Consider the following 19,422-nt stretch of genomic DNA (forward strand, 5'->3'; position numbering starts at 1 on the left):
ATTCATCTCCTAGCAGAAGAGTCTCAAAGTAGTGAAATCGCCAGTGGACAGAAGGAAGAAAGGAATATCATGTAGGGGGCCCCCAGAACGCTGAATCAGCCAATGCTATATACATTCTTCTCGTTTGTTATACTAACATTTGTCAACACTTGAGTGTAGTGAGTTGTGAAAATAAACTTCCTTTTATTTCATATTTGATGCCAGTCTTTCAAATACTAGTTATGCTTATTCATAGCTCAGTAAACATTTACCTGTAGTTTAGGGATTTCTTAGGGAATTTGCTCATCACAAAGGACCCCATTTTTCAGGTTGCTAAGGCAGGAGCAGTGATTTTTCAGTTAATATAATCATTGGATTAGAATTTAACACCAAGCTAATCTTTACCCTGTTAGATCATTAATTTAGCTCCTCATCTGCTCCATTCCTATGTAATGGGAAGCTAGAGTTCCATGGGCTGGAACTCCTACATCCTTGCCCCACTGTGGCCTCTGAGCCAGGCTGTGTTACAGATGACAAAACACTTCTTTCCCCTCAGCTTTCCCCCCTGAAGATGTGTTCACCCCGGGCTGGGTAACTAGTGTGGTAACGAGCACAGCCTGGGCTGACTCTCTCGGCAGGAATGTGGATGGACTAGACCTTTCTGTCAGCAAGCTCAAGGTATTGCACTTGGTTTTATTGGACAATAGGCTCCAGATGCGACGACTGTGCTGCAGGCTTCTTTGGCAATCCCTCCGATGTTGGAGGAACGTGTCAGCCTTGCCATTGTCACCACAACATTGACACGACAGACCCAGAAGCCTGTGACAAGGAGACTGGGAGGTGCCTCAAGTGCCTGTACCACACGGAAGGGGAGCACTGCCAGCGCTGCCGATTTGGTTACTATGGAGACGCCCTCCAGCAGGACTGTCGAAGTAAGATCACATTCATTTTGCCCACTTATTAGAATGGTTTCCACTGTCTGCATAGGGGGGATTTTATTCAGGTATTTGTTTCCTTTGGGAATACACTTGTCACTTGTTCAGAGAGGTAAAATTTCCCTTTCAACATAAGAAAGATGAGACTGATCTTTTTATTTCTTTATATCCTCATTTTCTAGTAGAACTGAAGCCTCAAAGCATGACTCAGTGCCTGAGAGAGACAACCAAAAGGAAAAACTATGTAACTGTCACCGTGATCAATGCCATCTAATAAAGTGTATTGATTTTATACAAGTTCTGCCCACGAGCCTAATGAATGGCTAGGACTTGTAGACCCTGGACACCCACTCTGGCCCACACCTTTTCTGTCATTGATGGACAGAGCCTTCTAGTTTAAGCAAAAGAAAGAACCATCTCTAAAGGCTCTCTTTCAGAACTCCTTATTTCTCATCAAGATCAGCAAGCATTTCCTCCTACATCTGCTGCACAGCCCCCAGGCCCCTGTCTCTGTTTATACAAACACGTGTGGAATGTTGAGGACCTGCAGGACTGGATTCTTTACTAGCTTAAAGGGCTTCTACCTGCTCTGTCTCACACATCCATTACTGCTGCTCCCTGCCAAGAGTTTGAAATCATTAGATATCTCAATTCCCGTGGCATATTTTTTATTATTTCCAGTTAAACCCTCAATTTTAAAATGATTCACCAGCAGCTTATTAAATCTGCATATTTTGAAAATTCTGCTAGACAGAGCCATGTCTGCCTGGGAAATGTCAGAACTGTGTAGAACATCATCAGAACTTCTGAAGAACAACTGTTGTAGTTTTATGTGTTTTTTATCACTTCCATTCTTTTCTCTGCTTATTTGCCTTTCCAGGTTGAAACCTAGAGAGTGGACATCTTAGCCCTTGGGATATAGCTCGCTAACTTTTGCATTGCCCGTATAGTTTATGAACGTGACTATATAAGTAAGTGTGGCCGTGTTCTTTTTCAGAGTGTGTCTGCAACTACCTGGGTACTGTGCAGGAGCACTGTAACAGCTCTGACTGCCAGTGTGACAAAACCACAGGCCAGTGTTTATGCCTTCCTAATGTGGTCGGGCAGAACTGTGACCGCTGTGCACCCAATACCTGGCAGCTGGCCAGCGGGACTGGGTGTGCCCCATGCAACTGCGACACTGCGCATTCCTTCGGGCCATCCTGTAATGAGGTGAGGTGCTGTAGCTAGGGTGAGCTGTTATGGCTAAGGAAAGATGCCTTTATGAGTCCAGATCACAGCTATTCGGTGCCTTTGTTTCAGTTAGTGAGGGAAAGGCACCTTCTCATGGGGTCGCAGCCTTTCTTGCAGGGCACAGCTTGCAAACGCAGCGCAGCCTGGATGTCAGCCATCACTTGTCTCCCTCAGCTGGGGCATAACTGTACTTGAGGCCCCATCTGATGCAACCATAGCATTTCATTTTATATTATTTTATTTATTTTTTTATCCTCACCTGAGGATATTTTTTCCATTGTTTTTCAGAGAGAGTGGAAGGGAGAGAGAGAGAGAAACATCGACATGAGAGAGACACATCGATTGGCTGCCTCCCGCACGTGCCCTAACTGACCAGGGATGAGCCTGCAACTGAGGTGCATGCCCTTGGCCAGAATCGAACCCGGGACCCTTCAGTCTGCGGGCCAATGCTCTAACCACTGAGCAAAACTGGCTAGGGCCAACCATAGCATTTTAATATAGAGCCCCAGCTGCAGACTCATTAGAATGTCCCTGGCTGCTGAATCAGGCTGTTTTCTGAGCCACACAGCCTAAAAGGAACGCAAGAACCATATGCAGCATTGTCAGAAGTGCTCATGTTTCTGTATACACACTTGCAAAGAAGGGCTCCCATGGCGAGTGAACCCCAAGTGGCCTGTTACTGAGTGGTGAGGAAACGTGTAAATAAAGTGTGATGTGCTCTGAACCTGTCTGACCTCCGTTACAGACCAGCAGCTAGCCTCAGCACCTGGGATAGAAGTAAGACTCCCTTCTCCCAGTCAGGGTGTAGAGGCCTTCTCAGGCCAACAGCTCAGTCCCACTTCCTCTAACTGGCAGCCGAGGAAGAAAGTGAGACTGGCTTCTGCCCTACAGCCTGTTGACCGAGGTCTGTTTTCTGGCCACAGTTCACAGGGCAGTGCCAGTGCATGCCTGGTTTTGGGGGCCGTACCTGCAGCGAATGCCAGGAGCTCTTCTGGGGAGACCCCAACGTGGAGTGCCGAGGTAAGGCTGTGGGCGTTCCTGGGTTGGTATTTGATCAAAGTGGAAGCAACATCTGTAACAGCTTTTTATAAACTCTAAAGTGCAGTACAAATTAATTTGTCTATTAAAAACTCTATGTTTAATTACAAAAGAAATTCATACTCATTGTTTAAAAAATCTAACAATCTAGCCCTAGAGAAGTGTAGGTAGTAAAAAGTGAACCTGCTGTATTCCTCAGGAGTAATGTCTGTCTGTCTCTGTGCAGATAAGCACACATGTACCACAAATACACACAAATTGCTTTTTAAAATGCTTTTAACCAAAATGGGCTTATATCAGCCATGTATTTCAGTAAAATGATTAGTTTCTCCTGTGAAAAGTATTGTGTGGTCAGCTTCCTTGTCAGCACATGATAAGTGGTGGTTGTAGTAAGATCGTTAGACTGCGGTGTGTCAAGCAGACTCTGCTGGCATTAAACCCTCAGCATTCGTACTGCGTGTGATGTCCCCACGAATGAGAACTGCGGGGCGTTGTCATAGCGCCTGCATATACAGCAAGACAAACATAACAGGAGCTTCAGGTCTGTCGATGTGAGTAAAACCCAGATTCCCACTCAAGCTTCTGATAAAATGGGACTGGGAGAGAAAACTTGACATTTTCTTAAGAACAGAAACTTGTTGAAATCATGAATCATAAGATTGCTTAATTTTTATGCTGTTGCAATTTTTTTTTTTTTTTTTTTTTTTTTTGACCTGTGAGATTACTTTTCAGATCTTGAAGTAAACAAATTTACAGAATACTGTTTCCCTATTTGGTTTTTCTTCCCTGTGTTTTAAGTTTATAGCTATAGATAAATATCTCCTGTAGTTTCATATTTGTTCTTAGATATCTTTTCTTTGTTACATATCTGAAATCCTAGGTCCCTGTTGGACTCTAAATTTAAAAATGACCTTTTCCTTTTTTGGGTACAACTATAGGGAGAAAAAGTGCAGATCTTCAAGTTAGTACATTCAGTTATATCCTACTAAAGGCCAGAAACCTAGTACTATGTGTTCTTTAAGTCAACCACTGTTCCTTAACAACGGGAAAATTTCAAACACTGAACAAGACCGGGACGAAAGGCATATGATTTGTTTTTCCAATTGAGGCTTAGCCAGAAGGATTTAGACCAACGTCTTAGGTTAATGTTTGTTCCACAGAGGACATGATGTTTGCTGTGTCAATAAACAAGTGCTTTTTCATTCATCAATCCTCAGTCCAGATGTTGGTTCTTAAGGGAGCTGATTTCCCCACTGCCATTAGATCCTGGGACATGCACAAAGATGAACTCTACAAGAAAAACCTTGCTTGGAATCTGATTTCTCCAGAGTTCTAACCATGGTTCTGTTAAATCCCTCAATCTTGTAATGCTCCTAATGGCCCAAGGGCTTGATTTTCCCCCAGATAATGGTTCTATCATTGCTTATAGCCTGGATCTATTAGCATGTGTCACTGGAAAAATAGCTCTGGCTGCCAAAGCTTTCTGACCTTCTGCTCCATCCAAGCTTAGTTAGCATGAAAAGCCTGTTATCCAGAGCCACAGTCAATCAGAGAATTGTTCCTTTAATACTCAGAACTTTACCCTTTTATCTTTTCTTTAATGTTTTGGCTCTAAATCTGCCAGAGGAATTGTGGGTTATAGGGACAGTATCAATTTATTTAGGTCAAAAGTTGATCATGTTTTAGAAACTTTGCCAAGAGTGAAATCCATGACATTAATGTTTGCCAAATTTTTTGCTTTACCCAGAAGAAAGGTCAGTCCATTACATAAGAAACTGTTGTGACCCAAATGCTTTTGACACCCTGTGGAGGAAGCTCCTAATTTACAAAGCAGCCAGCAAGAGTGGAATTGACGTGAGTTAGCCCTGGGCAGTCAGCGCCAGCCCCGAGCCTCCTGTGTGCAGGGTGGCAGCAGGAGCAGGACCAGTATGATCTGATGAGGGCAGGGACAAAAAGGCAGAAGCAGATGGAGTTTGGGGCTCTCGGTGTACTGAATGCAGTCACAAATGCAAATGGAATGACAGGAACTTCAAGGGAGTGGACCCGACGATTGCAGGGACAAGAATGAGTATCATTGGAAATTAGATGGAACTATGGGAAAAGAATGTGACCACTTTTCTCAAACTACATGATTAATTGTCAACTTGTCTTCAACTTCAAATCTTTCAGTTGAACAGGGCACAAATTTAGACTTTCTGGTGCCACTTCATTAACAATAACCTTATAGAAAGACTTAGGTCATAGCTAAGTATTCTCCTTATGGAAAAAAATGTAGTTATGTAAAGGACAAATGAGTAGAGTCTCAAACATATAAATTGTTGAATGTTCCTATTGTCCAGGCGGGTTGAGGCTCTTGGCCAGCCGTGCCAAGTCTGAACAAGCCCACCACTGTGCTGGGATGGAGGGAGAATCTCATCCGCCCACTGCTGAACATGTCAGAGAAAACCTCAGTTTAGAGCTCTGAGTTGTGCCCCTCAGGAGTCAAAGGGTCACATGAGGAATCTTTCTGTTGACTCATAGATAGCAAAGAGCCTCTGGCTCTTGGGAAAGTCCAGTGTCTCTGAAACCCAGGGAAATTGGAAATATGGGACACAGGTGGGAAGCTCTGGGTAGAGGCCACTATGCTTGATTCTCATTTCAAATTGTTTTAGTAGAAAAATTAAGTCCATTTCTTTGCTCAGACATAAATTTTTAGAATGCTTGTATTCTTTTCTTAGCCTGGGATTCATTCACAACCACCTTATTCTTTATTTATTGTCGATGTGGCTCAGGAAATCAGATTTAATTTGATTCTTTAGAGAACCACCAATGCTCTTGTTAATAGAGGAAAGGCTTGTCTTACATAATCCTAATCACAGAACATGGCCCCTGAAGAGCTGGGCTAGATCAGAGGTAGGCAGACTACAGCCATGTGCCAAATCCAGCTCACTGTCAAAGTTTCATTGGACAGAACTGTGCCCATTTGTTACCAATTGTCCAGGGCTGCCTTCACACTCCAATGCCAGAGTTGAATAGTGTGACAGAGACCATATGGCCTACAAAGCCTAAATATTTACTATCTGGGCCTTGATAGAAAAAGTTTGTTTACCCCTCGACCAGACAACCAGCTTATTTCTGCAAGTAAAATCATAGTCATTCTCCAACTTTCATTCCAAAACCAAAGTTATACTACTGAGGCCAAAAAAGGTGGAGCTGAGGGAAGGAGAGGATGTAAGGGGGAAAAATCACATTTGAGAGATTAAAAATTTTTAAATTTCCTGTACTTACAATAAAATAGATATGCTTACGTAAAGTATCGTTAAAATTTTTTGCATGATACCTGGAGTCCCTTGTTACTTTGAGACAAAGTTCATGGCCGAAGAGAATGGACTCTGTTTCCTGATGGTAGGATGTAGCACTTCCCCTGTCCCATGGCAGATTTGTTTTAAAAAGAAAGGTAGCCCAACCAGCATGGCTCAGCAGTTGAGCATTGACCTATGATCCAGGAGATCTTGGTTCAATTCCCCGTCAGGGCACATGCCTGGGTTGTGGGCTCGATCCCCAGCAGGGGGCGTGCAAGACTGTCTCGTCGTTGATGTTTCTGGTTCTCTCTCCCTCTCCCTTCCTCTCTCTGAAATTAATAAAAATACATATTTTTTTAAAAAAAGTAAAGGTGGATAACCAACACAACACTGAGCACTACCCATTGGGACCTGTAGGGAGTGGACACACAGAGACTGCCACCTGAACGGGAGGCACTTGCAGGCTCTCTGGGGAAGTGGGGTACGTAAAGTAATGTGGTGGCAGGAGCAGGAAACAACTGGAGATCTTTTCACCTGTCAGAAGAGGCAAAACCAGTAGGAGCTGGAGTCATTTGGCAAGGTTTCATAGGAAAGGTTAGCTCTTCTGGTCACTTACAGAGAATTTTGCTGTGTGCTGAGCACTTTTAGGGATATTATATGCAAATTCTTGAGTTTATCCTTACAACAAACAACTTGTGAGTGAAGTATAATCTCTGTTTCACAGAGAGCTCTCAGGCTCAGCGAGGTTAAGTGATTTGCCCAAAGACAAAGGCAAGTGAGGATCTGCTGTGATATTTAGAGAAAGGGAACTATTGTCTGGCTAAAGGACAGTAAGGACAACATGCGCAGCAAGACTAGGGTAGGAAGGGTGCCCTCAGGAAACTAACTTACTGTACAGAAAGTCATGGAGAGATTCAGTTTCACCAGATTGTGTAAAGCCTTGTATATCAAGCCATTGAGGATGGCCTTTCTTCAATGGGCAGAGGAAGTCTGGAGAAGGAGAGGGAAGGATATAAAGAAAGAAAAATTTTCCTACTGACAAAGAGGTACATTGGCTGTTTTCCATTCTTGCTAGTGTTTTCTTCCAGGCCTCAATATCTATAAAATGGTGCAACACTCTTCATTTACCTACCTTTCAGAGATCCTGTTTTAAATGATGAGAAAACTTAGTAAAAATAGAGGAAATCTGATCTCGTAACCAAGAATGTATTTACAGATGAAGGTGGAATTCTTATGGCCCATTGAAATGATTGTCCCATTTTCAAAGCACTATTCATCTTTACTATTTGTTCACTTTTGCTATATACTCTCTCCTTCTTTCCAAGAGAAAGTTTTTGATCCTCTGCCCAGTAATCGCATTTCTTAAAACAAGGCTGAGCTACAGGTCCACCTGGACACCTATCCCTTGCCCTTGAGAAAGGAGAAAATCCATTGGACCTCAATGGAGATGTCCTGCACAGTTAGCTTAATCTATAATGTTATAGATACTTGTGAATGTGAGAGATGATATGATAGTCTCCTTCATAGTTTCAGTGTCCGTGAAGTTTTCAGTTGTCGGGTGAGAACCAACCTTTCTGCTTGATTAAAAATAGTCTAGGGGAGTCTTTTTACAATGTCATAAATGTGGGCCTTTTAGTGCTTGCCTCCCAGGTAACTCCATTGGAGAAGCAATCCTGAAAACAATAGGAAGGGAAGGAAGCACACGTCCACAGGAGCTTTAGCAGGTTCCCAGCTTCAGTTTGAAATTAAAACCTTCTGCACATTAGTCATTTGGTATCCTTTCAGAGAAAGTTGAAGGTCGACTTTTCAATGATGAAACTACAATCCAGCCATCTGTGAAATTTGACTCTACTTTTCAATGGAAGGAAAGGAATGTTGGTCAGTTCAGCTGAACTGGTTCTTGTCTTCTGGAGATAGCTGAATTTCTGCTGGCCCTTTAGAATACTTCTCTTAAAGGGACAAGAGACAGGATCCAGAGATCAGCAGGAACAGGAATAGGTGTCATCCAAAATTAGATGGAGCTATGAGAAAAGAACGTGACCTCTTTTTTCAAATTATGTAGTTAATTGCCAAATACGTCTTCAATTCCAAATCTTCCCATTGAAATGGTTTGTTGAAGAGCAGAACTTTGGACTTTCTGGTGTCATCTTGTTAACAACACGCTTATGGAAAGACTTACGTCATAGCCAAGTATTCTCCTTGTGGAAAAAAACATGGTTATGTAAAAGACAAATGAGGAAAGCCTTAATGGAAGTGCATTTGCTTTTTATTTATTTTTTAAATCCTCACCCAAGGATATGTGTGTTTTTTAAAATTAGTTTTTAGTGGGGGGAGAGAGAGACATCAATGTGAGAGAGAAACATCAATTGGTTGCCTCCTGTATGTGCCCTGACCAGGGATCGAACCCGCAACCTAGATATGTGCCTGACAGGGAACCGAACCTGCAACCGTTTGTTGTATGGGATGATGCCAAACCTACTGAGCTACCTGGCCAAGGTGTACTTGCCTTTTAAATCCTATAGTTTAGGGCCAGTATTTTTCTCCTCAAAGATGCCCATGACAGAATGAGAGCAAGATATGCCTTTACCAATGAAATAAATGAAAAGTTATTAGAGAAATTAAAAATAAAGTCAACATACACACATCCCTTGACCCAAGCATGAATCCAGTAAAAACCCCTTAGGGCTGAACTAAAGTGTAACTGTGCATTATCTACGGAAAATAAACCATTTCCTAAGTAAACTAAAAGCATGTGCAAGCATCTGCCTCAATTGTGCCAAGCCTATGGGGGATAGTAAAGTAGGCACAGGTCTAACTGGGCCCTTAGACCCCACATAGGCTACCCACTGGGGCCTACTGAGCAGGGGCAGACTGAGAATCTGATGGATTATAAATGGCATCATTAAGGACCTCTGTTTACCTGGGTCCTTAGGTTTGTGCATCAGCCTATATTGGTCAACTTCTAAAGTCATGACTCTGCTCCAGCTCCACATACACTCTCTCATCCCTGTACCCACACATTAACACACAAGAGGAAGGCTAGAATGGCTGGGAAAATAACACAGACAATACTCCTCAAAAGGGAGTCTAGTGGCCCTTAACATCAGCATCATCTTGCAACTGTTACACAGATTCTCAAGTTCCACCCCAGATCTGCTGATTCTGAATCTGGGGCTGGAGAAGTGGGGAAGCGATTGTGTTTCATGAACACTCCTGGTGATTCTGATGCATGCCTAAATTTGAGAGGCTAAGACCTAGATAACCCAAGTAACTTTTAGCTTTTTGGAAGGTGACTGAATTTTACCAGATGATATGGAAATCCATTCCTAAAGTCTACATAAGCTTTCAGACACAGGATTATCTAAATTCTTCCCATTTTCCTGATCTCGGGAATTAATGAAGGCAATGGCTTTCCCAAGGCTTTCCCATTCTGGGGTGTCACTAGGTATTCCACTAGAAAAAGATTCCATAGTCAAATGAGTTCAGGATATGACTGGGTAAAAAAAATGTGAAACTGGTTTTCCTGCAGACCTCCTGAGTCTTGAATACTGATGTTTGTTTAGAAGCTTCAAGAGGAGGACATAGAATGTCCTGAACCCACTTGATTCAGGAACCCTTATTTTTAGGCAGAACTAGAACGAATAGTCTAGTTATGTCCAGCTCGCCGAAGCTGTTCCCTGAGTCATGAGAATGCCCCAAAAGAACGCCAGAGAAATGACGCATTGCTGTTCCTGGGAGAAAACAATATTCTTAAGGGAGAAAGGTTTAGTTTTGAAAACCCAAGGCACCAAGAGAATGCTATATGCTTTAAATCCTGATGGTTGAGGATTAGGTTACAAACTTCAGTTTTTTGAATAATCATGATGTTGTTGGCAAATATACAATGTAAACAGAAGGCGGCCACGGCCACTTGTAGTTTATTCCTCGCCCAAGGGTTTTTCCCCCATTGATTTTTAGAGAGAGTGAGAGGGAGAGAAACATCAATGTGAGAGACACATTGGCTGGCTGCCTCCCGCATGTTCCCCACTGGGGCCAGGGATTGAGCCTGCAGCCCTGCAACCCAGGTGCGTGCCCTTGACCAGGAATAGAACCCGAGACCCTTTGGTGCATGGGCCGATGCTCTGACCGCTGAGCAGCACCTGCCAGGGCGATGACCACTTTTCCTCCAGTGGGAAAGTGATCAAGCAACACTTTGAGCAAGAGACCACTTGACACTTGCATAGAGTAATAATAATAAAAAGCATTTATGGGTGCCTACTCTGAGTCAGACACTTCTGAAGCACTTTAGAATTAAGTTATTTCATCCTGAAAGCAATCCTATGAGGTAGGCATAATCATGACTCCTTTTTTTACAGATGTGGAAACTGTGACTCAGTTTCCTTACCTCCCAGAGTCACATAGCTGGGTGTGGGGAAGGCAGGATTCACAACCAGACAGCTGAGCCCACAGGCTGTCCTCTGACCACAACACTGTACTGGTCAAACTTGCTACTCGAGAACTTGGAGTATAGTCGGCTAACAAAGGCAGTGAAAATGTAACTAATAATATAAGGCAGGATGTTGGGAGGGTCAGATGCAAGGTCACAGGCTGCAAACACATCTCTCTGGGTTTAGAGGATAGAGGTGCTGTGAGCAGCTCTCAAGACAGTGAAACTGGGCCTGGAAGATGTTTAAATTAGAAAGTCTTTCAGAAGCAAATCATAGCTATTGACCCAAGACGATTGTATAAAGATATCTTAGAGAGTATGAATCCGTTGTGCTTTGCCACAGTTGACATTTTAGGAGGATTATTTTCTTTTATAGAGGCATGTAAATGTCCTTCGCACGCCTGTACCAAAAATGAGGTCAGGGCCTCATTTGGCAAAGATAACTGAACTCCAGTTTGCAAGTTAATCTTGTGCTTAGTGCTGAGAATGGAAATATGGTTTAAGATGTACCCCTGCCCTTAGAATCCTCAGTCTAGTTAGAGAAATAAGACATTCAAGTTGTTTTTGTTTTGTTTTTTTTATCCCCACCTTTTCCCAGAAAGGATTTAAGGTCAGAGATAAGATGTGTGTACAGGTTTTTTGTTATTTAAACACTATACAAATGCTCAGAAATATCAAGTGTTGATATAAAAATGAGATTTGAGACTATAAACCAGGGTTCAGTGGCACAGGCATTGTGATTAGTACCAGTTTTACTTGACACCATTGGGCTCTGCCTAAGATCCAGCCCTGCTGGGCCAGTGAGAGGCTGGGACTGGAATGGCTCCCCAGGTCCCTTCTATCACTGACATTTTACGAGCCTGTGCTGTTCGTGGTCATCACAGTGGCACTACCCGCAAGTTAGATTAGAGTTAGTAGAAAACCTTTGAACTAGATACTTAGAATTCCTGTGACTTGTTTCTGATTTGGTTTTCTTTTTATCAAGTTTATTGTATTTTGCCAAGTATTCATCATTCTGTTTGGGGACCAGGTAGGGTGAGGTATGTTAGGAGCTGTTCTTTAGTGTTGTATCTTAGGTCAGATGCCTCGTGGCATCAGGAAGTCCCCTGAATTGTCTGTACTGATAGGGTCTAAGCAGGGGTGGGGAACATCTGACCCCATGAAATCATTTCGTCTGGCCCTGTCAAGGCAACCGCAAGTGGGACTCAAAAGTCAATAAATCTAGGAGCTTTTTTCATAGATAATTTTTAAGTTGATAATTTTGTATGGCCCGCGAATGATGTTATAGATATCCAAATGGCCCTTGGCAGAAAAAAGGTTCCCCGCTCCTGGTCTAAAGGGAAGTCAGTAAGGGAGGCAGAAAGAAGCAGGACAGAGCTTACAAGCACAGACTCTTGACTTGCAAAGTGCTATAACTGAATCCTGGCTCAGCCATTTCCTTGCTGTAACACTTAAGGCAGCTCACCTATCCCACAGGGTTATTGTGAGAGTTAAATGAGACATGCATGTAAACCATTTCTGCAGTGTCAGCACAATAAGTGTTTACTTTAAAAAATTATTGTGTGCTATTACTACTGTTGTTAAGAAGTGGTCAGCAAGGGTTGAGGTAATGCAGGTTCTGGAGGAAGCTGCTGAGGTCTCTGAGAGCTGTTGGTAAATGGTCGTCAATGCTTGTCACCTTGCCACTGTAACAGTGACTGGGAATTCTAAATGCCAAATCTTGTCACTAAGGTTTGTGATCTAGAAGATCAGCTAGCATTGCTGTTTCCCTTCTAGCCTGTGACTGTGACCCCAGGGGTATTGAGACGCCGCAGTGTGACCAGTCTACTGGCCAGTGTGTCTGCATCGAGGGTGTTGAGGGCCCACGCTGTGACAAGTGCACTCGAGGGTACTCAGGGGTCTTCCCTGACTGCACACCCTGCCACCAGTGCTTTGCTCTTTGGGATGTGATCATCGCTGAGTTGACCAACAGGACCCAGAAGTTCCTGGAGAAAGCCAAGGTCTTGAAGATCAGTGGTGTGATCGGGCCTTACCAGGAGACTGTGGACTCCGTGGAAAAGAAAGTCAGTGAGATCAGAGACATCCTGGCCCAGAACCCAGCTGCAGAGCCACTGAAAAACATTGGGAGCCTCTTTGAGGAAGCAGAGTAAGTAGTTAATGAGCGTGAGTGAGAATTCACAATGTTGTTTCAGTTTCATGAATACACAACAGAGATGTCTTGGCATGGTGCTTCCATCAGAAGGTGTGGTTAGTCCTGTAAGTGAAAACAGATGTGGGCCATTCATTTTCTGGCAGTCTTTACTCTGGGCATTGGGTATGTGAATGTTGGCACATCACTGGGGACCAAAATTGTGGAGGCTGCAGTATAGAATGTACATGTTATATTCAGGGCCCCTCCCTGCAGGGTGCTCTAAGTCAGTAGCATGGTAAGAACAGTGGTTTCAGAGATAAAGGATCCATGACCAGTCACAGCCCGGTTACTTGCTAGGCTTGTGAATTTGAATGACTCACTTATTCCTGAGCTTCTTTTCTCTCCTGTGGAGGAGGGGAAGATAATGTTTGCCTTTACCTTACAGAGTAGCAAAAAGATTGATCTATGAAATGGATAATGTAATTGCAAAAAACATTATAAATATAAATTATCATTATATGTTTTGCTACTACCAGGGAAACTCCATGACCATAGATAAGACTTATTCCCGCTGCTCAGCTGTTGGTCCACTAGACCAGTGCTTCAGTCATCTAATTACAGCAATTCTAGGCAATGAAAAATCCTCCTTAGCCTTTCTCTGGGTAATCACCTCTGTGACTAGATAGTGTTTATTTTACCAGAGAAGGCAGAGAACTGAGCTGAGTGATGCCTAACTTCGCAGGGTTCATTTTTCTACTGTTTCTCCTGCTCTGAAGCATTCCAACTACCTTTGCCAGAAAGGACCCCCAAAACCAGCACAATCAGATCTAGGCTGAAGAACAAACAGGAAAGGGTAGGAAGCATTTGTGTTTCCCCAAATGCTATGTTTTTTTTATTGTAGACTCACCATTTGCCATGAGCAAGGGAAATGTTTCATAGCTAACCCCTATACACTGAAGTGATTTTACATTATGACAAAACTACAGTAGCATTTTTTGATGGGACTTTAATCAGCATCTCTAAGAAACCAGATGGACTTTTCATCTCAACACTGCCTATGAGTAGCAGGAAGGAACAACTGACATTAGCTCATGTATCTTATAGAAGGTCCTTCCTAGACCTTCTAGATTTAAAGTCCCTTGTTGTCAAACCTCAGGTTTTGTGTTCAAGACCATGTGGTTGAACAGGGTGTTATGAAATGTCTATGTGGAGCGATAATGCATTTAATGAGGAATTTTCCCTCATTAAAAAGGCTAGTGCAGCTCAGCCTCCTAACATGTAGCAATGATGAGTTTTAGAAGGCCGTGTTCTGAGTGCAATCCCATTTAGGAAATGATTCTTGGCCTTGGTCTCGTACCTAAGGAAGAACGAAAAAATATGGTGCCCTTTGAGACCTGTCAGGGAACTTACATTCCTGAAACAGCTGTTTCTACCCTCACTATTCAATTTACAGACAGATTGTAAGCACCTCAAGAAAACTAGTTTCATTAATCCTTTTTCAACACAGTATACAAAGATGCATGTTTTAGGTTCCAAAGTGGCAGTATTTAAAAATGTACAATGTTAGATTTTATTTTTTAAAAACTGTAACATTGTATGAGACTTGAGAAAAAATGAAATCCTTCTGTGACTCAATTGGTTAGTAAGCACAAAGCACTGAAAAACTATATTATAGTAGCCTCAAGAAAACAGTCATTGGGTTTATAAAATGTAATTTAACCCACAAATCCTTTTAAGTACTTTTTCTCTGAATTGGGTCATTGTATTATCTCAGCCTTAAATACCATTTTCCTAATAGTCCCCAACCTTTCAGCTCTACATTGTCCCAGTTTTTTACTCTGTTGTATCCCTGAGAAGACAATTATATCCATTTAGGTGACTCAGTAATACCCAGAGCTAAGGCCTTCTCAAAGATTACATTTTTGTGATGTATACACACGTACACTATATATACAAGTAGATGCCTGAAGTACAGCTTTGAAGATATGAAGATACAGAACAAGGTGCAGTTGGGTTTAGATTCCAGTGGACTATTGTGAAAGCAACATATTTATCATATTTCATCCTCAATAGATACTACCTTCTTTCTCTTGTAAAATAAAGGGGTTGCTTGTTGGTGGAAGGAGGCTCCTTTGATGGGTCCATGCTTACAGGGGGGACTGTGTGGAAAGCAGGGTGGCTTCCTGCTGGCTCTTGGGCTTTTTTTCTGCATGTCCCATCTTGAAGGAGCTCTCTGAGGTTTGGATCACAGCATTTTTGGTGGTTGGCTGGGAGGCATACTTCTACACTGGAGACACTTAGTCTTGAGTTTGTGAGATTGTATGGGCTTGAAGCTGTTTACGCAGAGCTGGAACTCCGCCCTCTAGGCATATGCTCATATTACAGCAGAGATTCCGAATCCTTCCAATGGCCCATCTGCCACAGCAAGCTGCGTGGTGCTTCAGTCCTTTAAGAAAGAAAATGTTAGATTTAATAAAGTCTCTTAATGATAAGGAAAATAAAACCAGTATTTAGAAATAAATTGTTATCGACTAGAACTGGTTTGAAATTACAGAATTACAGTATTAGAAAATGTAAAAAGGTTTATTTTACTTGGATAAACTTACCCTTCTCTTTACAGGAAACTAACCAAAGATGTTACAGAAAAGATGGCTCAAGTAGAAGTGAAATTATCTGACACAGCTTCACAAAGAAATAGCACAGCCAAAGAACTAGATTCTCTACAGACAGAAGCAGAAAGCCTAGACAACACAGTGAAAGAGCTTGCTGAACAATTGGAATTTATCAAAAATTCAGATATTCGGGGTGAGCATTTTTTGTGCAAGTACTCAATCCTGCACAATGGATTTAACCATCTGTGTAAACTTTTTAATACAACACTTTCAGGGGGGTAAAATTAAGTGCTTTCTAATAATTTTAAAGCTTTTTCTCATTGTATCTCTAACACAAATGAGGACTGGAGTCTCCATTTTACAAATGTGGGACCTAGGCCACAAAGAGACTAAGAGACACAGCAAAGAGACTAAGAGACCAAGGAGTGAGCACCAGTCATTCCTTTCCTTATTTTTTTCAGTTAGTGATTTAACCTCCTTGGCTTTTCTTGGAAAGGGGCTCTTGAATAGTTAAGAAATTAAGTTGATACTTCTGCAAACTCTTTTATTTATTTATTTATTTTAAATATTTCTTTATTGATTTCAGGGAAAGGGAGAGAGATAGAAACATCAATGATAGAGTCATCATTGATCGGCTGCCTCCTACACACCCTCAACTGGGGATGGAGCCCACAGCCCAGGCATGTGCCCTGACCGGGAATCGAATGAGCCATGCCTGGTTGGGCTCTGCAAACCCTTTTACATTCAAGAATATTGGTTGGTCAGGAAATACTTTTGGCAAATCCTTCATTTATTGTTATCGTAGGCCATAAATAGGACCCTCCCCAAAAAGCAAAAGAAAGTAGAAATATGTCAGATCACACTATTCATTCCAGTTAAATGATCACTTATTTTTTAGTTAGGTCCTTACAGCCAAAACAGCCATGATGCTTTATGTATATAATAGTAGTTGAGTGCATCTAAATAAATGACTGAGAAAGGGGAAACTTAGTTGGAAATATAATCTGCAGGGTGCCTGACACCAGCTATCTAGAAAGAATTCCATGCTTGCCTATATAGAAACATCTGCATGGGTGACTTAATTTTTCATTCAGATGTTTGGCATCCTCCAGAGCCAGAGTAGGCGCTAATGGGACAAAGTATATTCATTGACCATGACAGGAAAGTTTTATTTCTTAATAAAGATTTTATTTCTTGAATTTTAAAACAAACCATATAGTAAATTTAGGGCTGAAAGACACCAAATATGGACATTGCTTGATGAGTACAAGGGGATTAACTGTGGGCAATTTCATTTCATGCTCTAGGCGCCCTAGATAGCATTACCAAGTATTTCCAGATGTCTCTAGAGGCAGAGAAGAGGGTGAATGCCTCCACCGTAGACTCCAACAGCACTGTGGAGCAGTCTGCGCTCACTAGAGACAGAGTAGAAGACCTGGTGTTGGAGCGAGAGTCCCAGTTCAGGGAAAAGCAGGAGGAACAGGCCCGTCTTCTGGATGAACTGGCAGGCAAACTGCAAAGTCTTGACCTTTCAGCAGCCGCAGAAATGGTAAGGTTAGGGGCTTTGACCTCAAAGCTATGGTGCTATAGGAGGAAAAAACGCCTGGTTCGTCTTTAATATTGTTCACTTTGCAAATGAAATCAGCAGGAGTGAAACCCCAGGCTATCACTGGACCACAGTATGGGGTATCCATGACCAAGCCAGATTGAAAACAAGGCTGTGTGCTTCTAAGTTTCCTTCTCTTCCAGTGGTCTCTCTGTGGTACAACCAGAGAATCCTGCCTGCTCTCACACTGTTGTACTGACTCAGTGACATCTTATTTAAACTTGATCCTTGTAATACTGTGGACATTTCTTTTTTTACTTTGTTCTGATTTGAAATGCAAACTCCATCTCAGTGGAGCAATTCAGAATCATTCTGGGAGGGATTTTCTAAAAAATTAAAGGGAGCTAAAGAATATTTTCCATGGGTGTTAGTTAAAGTGCTCCTTTGTTCCTGTAACTTTACCTGGTGAAAATTAACCCTGAGACTAGCCTAGAAAGTAGATTCATTTTCCAGAAGCTTTTAAAAAGTAACTCTGGAGCCAAATGAAATTGAGCAGTGACTTTAACGAAAAGTAGGCTGAAGGCCAAAAAAGGCCAAAGTAAGCCTGTTTCTTCCTTATTGTTTTTCATGGAAGATACCTGTTGAAGAGAATTCAGAGGGTACTTTTTATAGACTTTTATTTAATAAGGTATGTGCTCTCTTAACTTAGAAAAAGAGGCTCAGTAAAAGGAGGAGAAGGTGAGTACCTAGAAAACTATGAAAGTTCAGACTTAATTTGTTTTGTCTTAGTGATGGTTTCCCTCCATCCCTGCCTCTGTTCCCAAACACCCTTTCTCTGAAATGGACAAAATCATTCTGTACTGTATTGTGACTAATTTAATTGATGCCTACAATATGTACTCATTATTTCAAGAAACTTCATAACATCTAGTGGAAATAGGGCGTAAGTAATCCTGTCACTATTTAATAAAAAAATGGAAGCCCAGAACGACATGTAAATTGCACCTAATAGACAAAGTTGTTATACTTAGACATGAAATGCCAGTTCTTTCAATCTTCTTTGCTTTCACTATTGACTCCTTCCATACAAATCCCAGTAAAAAACCAGTAATCACAAATAAAAAATCTGCAAACTAAAATGAAAAGCAGCAAAGCATGCTAAAAGATATTTGCTGTGCAACAGAGAAAGCGTCTTGGGAGTGGGTGGCTGGTTCTGGCCATCTGAATGGGCACCCTTCCCTGTGCTTGCTTTTCCATGTGGTGAGCTACCTAGGGATTAGCCAGCTTCTTCTGGTCTCTCATTATATGTGTTTGTCTTAGATAATTATTCTATGAGAACTCCATACTGCACTTCCTGTGTAGGGAGATTTTTGTCCCTTTGTGTTTTTTCAAGTGCCTTCAATTCTTTGTCTTTTTAGCTAGACCCATGCTGGTTTTCTCATGCCTGGTCTGTCTGTTGAAATAAAACAGATCTTCTGGTGCTCTGTCCGATTGTTCTGTGAAAGCATCCCTGAGGTCTTACACTGCTCCTCCTCCTCTTTGTTTTTTAATGTTTTCATTGATTTTAGAGGGAAGGGAAGGGGATAGAGAGAGAAACACCAATGAGAGACGATCGGCTGCCTCCTGCATGCTCCCTACTGGGGATCGAACCCACAACCCGGCATGTGCCCTGATTGGAAATCGAACTGGTGACCTCGGTTCATGGGGCAACACTCAACCACTGAACCACACTGGCCAAGCCACACTGCTCTTCTTGATTAAAGCTCATGTTCTGTAGCACGCAGAATAAATTTTATTTTCTGAAGTTTTTTATGTACTGTAAATGAGATATATGACTTTATTTATTTTGAGGTGGGATTGTAATTATTATAAAATTATTGGTCTAAAGAGTCGATTGTATTTATTCAAAAACTACTTTATTACTTCTTAAAAAAGAATACTTTTCCACCCTGGCCAGTGTGGCTCAGTTGGTTGGCATGTCCTCCATACACTGAAAGGTCTAGGTTCGATTCCCAGTCAGGGCACGTACCCAGGTTGTGGGTTCGAGCTCTGTCAGGGTGTGTACGGGAGGCAGCTGATTGATGTTTCTCTCTCTCCTTCTTCCTTTCCCTTTTGCTCTCTCTTAAAAATCAATAAAAAAAAGAATACTTTCCTTGTTTGGGAGTATTCTGTTAACTTTTCACTGCAGTAAATCTTTTTCCTCTTTAGTATGAGCCTCTTCTACAAAAGCTCTAAATACAA

The 19,422-nt window shown here is 42.0% G+C and overlaps 1 protein-coding gene across 2 annotated transcripts in view; it reads left to right on the plus strand.

Moving 5' to 3' along the window:
* The window catches only part of LAMB1 (laminin subunit beta 1), a 71,845-nt gene that overhangs the window by 43,745 nt on the left and 8,678 nt on the right, over positions 1-19,422 (plus strand). For both annotated transcript variants that reach the window (XM_081147036.1, XM_081147037.1), the window contains 6 exons: positions 687-911; positions 1,912-2,126; positions 3,071-3,167; positions 12,669-13,038; positions 15,644-15,828; positions 16,943-17,184. In XM_081147036.1, the coding sequence (XP_081003162.1) occupies positions 687-911; positions 1,912-2,126; positions 3,071-3,167; positions 12,669-13,038; positions 15,644-15,828; positions 16,943-17,184 (1,334 nt within the window). The remainder of the gene's footprint in view (positions 1-686; positions 912-1,911; positions 2,127-3,070; positions 3,168-12,668; positions 13,039-15,643; positions 15,829-16,942; positions 17,185-19,422) is intronic.

The sequence above is a fragment of the Miniopterus schreibersii genome (assembly GCF_964146895.1).
Source record: "Miniopterus schreibersii genome assembly, chromosome: 9".
In the NCBI taxonomy this organism is placed as follows: domain Eukaryota; kingdom Metazoa; phylum Chordata; class Mammalia; order Chiroptera; family Miniopteridae; genus Miniopterus; species Miniopterus schreibersii.